Consider the following 7580-nt stretch of genomic DNA (forward strand, 5'->3'; position numbering starts at 1 on the left):
AAAAAGAGAACAAGACAAGAGTGTGACAGGGAGATGATAATGTTTAGTGAGGATTGAGATGTAAAAACCCAGCCGCAAAATTTGTTGAGAACAACAGGAATTAGAGATGGAGAGAGAGCTCAAAGTGGAGCTCAGCGAAGGATGAGCAGTGACAAAGGCGGATCCAGGGGATCAGAGGAAGCCCTCAAAGGTGACTCCGTGAGCCGGGATGAAGGCAGCTCAGTGTGGAGGCAGAGAAGATAAAACACCATTTGGGGCCCGGGCCCCCCTGCTGCCTCGCCTCTGTGTTCAGAGGCTGTGAGCGCCTCTGCCTCTGAAGTGCTAAATACAACCCCCCGCCCACCCCACCACCGACACCCTGCGGCACCTCGCCACTGCACCCTGCATCCACTGCCATTTGGTGACTGGGCTCAGTGTGGACCGACACGCAGAGAAAGTGACTGAACCCAACATTAACTGGAAATTTTTTATGTTTAATATGATAGGGAGAAAACACATTTTGTCTTTTAATTCTACTTTCTTTTTAATCCAACTTATTTTTAACTATTTATACTCTGCAGGTATTTATTTATTGTTGATGTGGTATGACTGTTTCTTGGGGATTAATAAAGTCTACCTATCTACCCACCTATCTACCCACCTATCTATCTATCTATCTATCTATCTATCTATCTATCTATCTATCTATCTATCTATCTATCTATCTATCTATCTATCTATCTATCTATCTATCTATCTATCTATCTATCTATCTATCTCCCATACTGTTAACTTCATAGCATAACTGCCTGCATCATATTTTTGGCCAAATTGTGAAATCTGTGTAACTCATTTTATGCAGATATCACAATTTAGCCAAAAAATATGACATCGGCAATTATACTGTGAGGCTCATGAATATTAGGGCTGTGTATTGGCAAGAATCTGGTGATACGATACAAATCACAATACTAGGATCACGATACGATATATCACGATATATCATGCTACTGTTAAAAAGGCCATTTTTTTTCATTGGTTTTGTTTATTTTTTTAAAAGATTATTTCCTAGAAAAATTGAATTACATCAGAAATCTGCACAAATACTAAACACATTTTATTGGATCACAACAGGATCTAATGCTATATCACAAAATGTTCCTGTGTTCAAACTTAAATTTTGTTTTACAGACATTACAGTTTAAGATCCTGTTCAAATGTTCATATTCTATTAGCTCAGAACTAACATCAGAACATTATTTTTGTGCAATCCCAACAAAGGAACTAATATTATTGAATAAAGGAGTGTTGAATAATAATAAATAAAAAAAAAAAAAAAAAAAAAAAAAAGAACCTCCACAATATCTGCATTTGAATAAATACCTATAAATATCGATACAGTACTTTTTAATCTCGATACAGTATTGTGAAATGAAATATCGCGATATATTGCACAACCAAAATTTTCTTACACCCTTAATGAATATAAAAGGTTATGTTTGTAGCTTCGAAAATGATAAAAAAGAATTTACTGTTTAAAACGGCAGAAAAAAAGCAGCATAATGACAACTAGACCACTGACTCGTGATAGGGTTCCGGATGTGGTAGTTTTTATCTTGTGTATTTGAGCATGCTGTACCGCATTTGTCCAGCAGTCACTGCCAAAGTCTTCTGGGCATAGCAATGTGAATGTAAGACTAGTGTGTTCAGAAATTACTAATATCTCCCAAAATATTCGTCCTATCAACTTGCCGTTTTCGCTACTGTCTTCCTTGACCAAAATTACATAAGTGTGAAAAACTGCAAAAGTCAGCTCTGTACGGATTTCGTGTGATTCCCGAGACACACACACACACACACAGAGGCCACTTGGGTTTTATAATATAGATTATGTTAATAAATTCAATTACTGATTATCTTCTCAGTCAATTTGCTTTTTGTTAGAAAATATTGAAAATCTATCATAGAAGTCCATTAAACTGCGAGTTCTCTCCCTGTAGAAGCAGATATAGAGTGTGTTTAAGCATAATCGCATTATAACTGGTTAACTGATGTGTTTTTGACAACCATCGGATTCATCTACTACATGTTAACATCAACAGCAGAAAATGGAGATGATATGCATGTTCACACTAATGTGGAGCTCAAAGGAAAATCCTCCATCTCTTCTCCAATTCCCACACAAGCAGATGCAGATTCAGTATAACCTTGTTTATGTGCACAATGTCATGAGTTCCTACAACCCTGACATAACTCTCATGACCTGAAAATAAAGTATACAAATTCAACTATAGATTCACTTATGAATCCAGTCATTTTTTGGTCAGAAAATACTAAAAAAAATTAAGCAAGTCCTCACTGTGCAGAAGCAGACAAGCATCATCACATTAAAACGGCTTTACTCGTGTCAATGACAACCATGTGACTTACCAGCTAAAGGAGATAATCAGCACGTTTACAATAATGAAGATCTGTTATAAAGCTCAAAGAGGATCCAAATCAACTGCAACCTTGTTTATGTGCACAATGTCATGTGTTCCTTAAACCCTGACATAACTCTCATGACCTGAAAATAAAGAATACAAATTCAACTACTGATTTGCTTATTAATCCATTCATGTAAAGAAAATTACGCAAGTCCTCACTGTGCAGAAGCAGATAAGCATCATCACATTAAACCTGCTTTACTCATGTGTCAATGACAACCATCTGATTTACCAACTGCATGTTCAGCTAATGGAGATAATCAGCACGTTCACAATAATGCAGATCTATAATAAAGCTCAAAGAGGATCCAAATCAACTATAACATTGTTAATGTGTACAATGTCATGTGTCCTTTAAACCCTGATATAACTCTCATGACCTGAAAATAAAGAATACAAATTCAATTATTGATTCACTTATTAATCCAGTCGTTTTTTTGTCAGAAAATATTGAAAAATTAAGCAAGTCCTCACTGTGTAGAAGCAGATAAGCGTTATCACATTAAACCTGCTTTACTCGTGTCAATGACAACCATCTGATTTACCAACTAATGGAGATAATCAGCACGTTCACAATAATGAAGATCCATAATAAAGCTTAAAGAGGATCCAAATGAACTAGAACCTTGTTGATGTGCACAATGTCATGTGATCCTTAAACCCTGATGTAACTCTCATGACCTGAAAATAAAGTATACAAATTCAACTATTGATTCACTTATTAATCCAGTCGTTTTTTGTTTTTTTTGTCAGAAAATATTGAGAAATCAAGCAAGTCCTCACTGTGCAGAAGCAGGTGAGTATCATCACATTAAACCTGCTTTACTCATGTGTCAATGACAACCATCTGATTCACCAACTAATGGAGATAATCAGCACGTTCACAATAATGAAGATCTATTATAAACCTCAAAGAGGATCCAAATCAACTATAACCTTGTTAATGCGCACAATGTCATGTGATCCTTAAACCCTGATGTAACTCTCATGACCTGAAAATAAATACAAATTCAACTACTGATTTGCTTATTAATCCGTTCGTGTAGTGAAAATTAAGCAAGTCCTCACTGTGCAGAAGCAGATAAGTGTCATCACATTAAACCTGCTTTACTCATGTGTCAATGACAACCATCTGATTTACCAACTACATGTTCAGCTAATGGAGATAATCAGCATGTTCACAATAATGCAGATCTATTATAAAGCTCAAAGAGGATCTAAATCAAGTATAACACTGTCAATGTGCACAATGTCATGTGATCCTTTAACCCTGACATAACTCTCATGACCTGAAAATAAAGAATACAAATTCAACTATTGATTCACTTATTAATCCAGTCGTTTTTTTGTCAGAAAATATTGAGAAATCAAGCAAGTCCTCAATGTGTAGAAGCAGATAAGTGTCATCACATTAAACCTGCTTTACTCATGTGTCAATGACAACCATTTGATTTACCAACTACATGTTCAGCTAATGGAGATAATCAGCACGTTCACAATAATGAAGATCTATAATAAAGCTCAAAGAGGACCCAAATCAACTATAACCTTGTTAATGTGCACAATGTCATGTGTTCTTTATAACCAGATGTAAGTCTCATGACCTGAAAATAAATACAAATTCAACTATTGATTTGCTTATTAATCCAGTCATTTTTTAGTCAGAAAATATTGAAAAATCAAGCAAGTCCTCACAGTGCAGAAGCAGGTAAGCATCATCACATTAAACCTGCTTTACTCATCTGTCAATGACAACCATCTGATTTACCAGCTAATGGAAATAATCAGCATGTTCACAATAATGAAGATCCATTATGAAGCTCAAAGAGGATCCAAATCAACTATAACCTTGTTTATGTGCACGATATCATGTGTTCTTTAAACCCTGATGTAACTCTCATGACCTGAAAATAAAGAATACAAATTCAACTACTGATTTGCTCATTAATGCAGTCGTTTTTGGTTTTGTTTTGTTTTTTCTGTCAGAAAATATTGAAAAATGAAGCAAGTCCTCTCTGCGTAGAAGCAGGTAAGCATCATCACATTAAACCTGCTTTACTCGTGTGTCAATGACAAGATCTGATTTACCAACTACATGTTCAGCTAATGGAGATAATCAGCACGTTTACAATAATGAAGATCTATTATAAAGCTCAAAGAGGATCCAAATCAACTATAACCTTCTTTATGTGCACAATGTCATGCGTCCTTTAAACCCTGACATAACTCTCATGACCTGAAAATAAAGTCAGCTATTTCCAGATGATGATGAAGCTGAATAATCATGATGATCTTCTAGGTTATACTGCTTATCCCCCTTTTTATTTGCCTTTTTTTTTTTTTTTTTTTTGCACACACTGAGGCTGCAAATGTAGATAAATGTCGCTAATCTGTTGCAAAATGCGTCAATTGAAACAGATTAGACTGATATAAAAGGCTGGGATCTGGAGGTGAAACACAAGCTGCACACAAACACCAAATCTCCAGCGTGTTCATGTCCCAGATAAATGTCTCCGAACTTCAAAGCGCCTGTTGTTGCAGTTGCAACACTGGCAACCCGGACGGAACTCATTGTTTCCCCTCACATTTCCAGCAACAAAGTTACACTCTTTAGTCACTGTGGGGATTTTTTTTTTTCAAATGGTTTGATAAATCATGGTAGGATCTTTAAGGATGGAAGTGACAAGAGAAATATGCCAGATTTTGACGCAAAACTCCGTTCCCAGTGCGCACAGGAAAACATTACCTGCATAGTAAAGACTCCCAGCTCCTGAGAGGAAAGCTTCTTCATCTGTTCTGCCAAAACTTGCGCCTCTTCCAGGATAGAAAACTCCGTCTCGGCTCTGCAATATCCCCATGAACACATAAAAACGAAGCTCCAGGAAAACGCCAACAAGCCCCTGTGAAACCAAAGGTGTTTATCCCGGAAAGCAACGCGTGCGCTCGGCGTCAAAGCGGAGAATGTGTCCCGTGTCCGCCGCGCCATGATGGCCGTGAAGGAAGCACCGAGTCTGCGAAACAGAAGAAGAAAAAGAAAAAAAAAACTTCAAGGGAAAAAAAAGTACTTTTACAACTTTGCAACGTTGAGAACCCGAGCCCGTTCTGTCCGCTCCAAGTGTCCGTGGTTTCCAGCGGCGCAGACCATTGCACCTCCGCCAAAAGCCGATGGAAGAGGAAACAGATCCATGCGTCAAAGCGGACACCGGGGCTGTTTGTGCTGCGTTCACGGTGTCGGTGTTTCGTCCTCGATCACTCGCTCCAACTCCTGGAAGTCTGGCAAAGTGTGTATGTGTGAGTGAGAGAGTGAGCCGGAGATCCACCACAATGGGGGTGAAAGTGGGAGGCGTGGAAACACACAGAGCCGCGGCGGCGCCTGGATCCGTGGATCAATGGATCAGGGTTGCGCGCGGCGCGTTCAGGGGCTGCTGGGAAAAGGCGGTAGCGTATTTGTTGAATAATCTAAGGGGGGCACCAAAACTGTATGTAAATTGGTATGAATACGGAAAAGGATTAGGGCCACTGAAAAAAATAAAATAAAGTGCAATTTATTATTATTATTATTATTATTATTATTATTATTATTATTATTAATAATAATAATAATAATAATAATAAAAAGTCAGAATTCTGACTTTTTTTGACAGAATTTTGACTTTAACCCTTTCATGTATGAATTAGGAGAACCTTAATCAAGATTTTTTTTTTCCCCTAGTGTTTTTCATGAACTTTTGGCATGAAAAGACAATGTGATTGAATTCTTTTTAGTTTTTAGAGTTACAAAAATGTCCACTTAGCACAGGGGTGTCAAACTCATTTTAGTTCAGAGGCCACATTCAGCTAAATTTGATCTGAAGTGGGCCGAACCAGTAAAATAATAACATTATAATATATAAATGATGTCAACTCCAAACTTCTCTCTATGTTAAAGAGCAAAAAAAGGAAATTTACATTATAAAAAGCTTGACATCTACAAACTATACTTTCAGACAATGTGAATAACATGAACAAACAGAAAAAATAAATGTATTTTTTACCTCCGCCAAGGAGGTTATGTTTTTGCAAGGGTTTGTCTGTCTGTCTGTCTGTTTGTCTGTCCGTTAGTGTGCAACATAACTCAAAAAGTTATGGACAGATTTTGATGAAATTTTCAGGGTTTGCTGGAAATGGGATAAGGAAGAAATGATTAAATTTTGGTGGTGATCGGGGGTGGGGGGGCCCACGGGGGGGGCCACTGATCAGCCTTGGCGGAGGTCTGCGCTCTCCAAGTGCTTCTAGTTAACAATATTCTGCCTCAGTTTATCATTTACACATGTACATTAGAACTCACAGATCACAGTGGATCTACAAACACACAAAACATTTAATAACAGAGAGAATATTGTTAAAATTGTACTTACTTCTCTGAAGACATTTCAGGTTGTTCAAATTTGTTCAGGTTATTCACATTTTTTGTGAAATTATACTTTGTTTGAGTGTAAATACATGAAAAATATTTACATTTACAAAGGGAAAAATTTGGAGTTGCCATTATTTATATGTTATTATGATAGTATTTTACTGATTTGACCCACTTGAGATTGAATTGGTCTGACTGTGGAACCTGAACTAAAAGGATTGTTAATGTCTTCAGTGTCATTTTTGCATTTCACAAATTCATCCCAAGGGCCGGACTGGACCCTTTGGCGGGCCGGATTTGGCCCCCGGGCTGCATGTTTGACATCTGTGACTTAGCAGGACACCATTTAGTTAATTTAATTTTTGAAGCAAAGAAGCATGTATGTACTGACATACTGTGTGAAAACTATGAAATAAAAAATATTTTTAATGCCACTGATCTGATGTTTTCTCACATTTTATGCTAGTTATTATTCACTCCAAATAATATGAAAGAAAAAACTGTTTTGTTTAACAAAAAGACAAACTGTTAATTACAGTCTAATAACGGTTAGCAATTGATTTACGCTCAAATATGTTGCTACAGATCAGGTTTCTTAAGAGCGGCAAAGTTACAGTAATGGTATGAATTGCAGTGCATTATGGGATGGTGCATAAGTATTAACTGTGTTGGTTGATATGCAACCAAAACAACAAAACCCATGAATATACAAAAGAACA

General features: G+C 37.0%; 1 protein-coding gene across 1 annotated transcript in view; it reads right to left on the reverse strand.

Moving 5' to 3' along the window:
• The window catches only part of cachd1 (cache domain containing 1), a 198844-nt gene extending 193393 nt beyond the window's left edge, over positions 1–5451 (reverse strand). Inside the window, exon 1 of the mRNA XM_030133018.1 lies at positions 5212–5451. Within this exon, the coding sequence (XP_029988878.1) occupies positions 5212–5451 (240 nt within the window). The remainder of the gene's footprint in view (positions 1–5211) is intronic.
• Positions 5452–7580: the final 2129 nt, after the last annotated feature.

The sequence above is a fragment of the Sphaeramia orbicularis genome, chromosome 4 (assembly GCF_902148855.1).
Source record: "Sphaeramia orbicularis chromosome 4, fSphaOr1.1, whole genome shotgun sequence".
Classification (NCBI taxonomy): Eukaryota; Metazoa; Chordata; class Actinopteri; order Kurtiformes; family Apogonidae; genus Sphaeramia; species Sphaeramia orbicularis.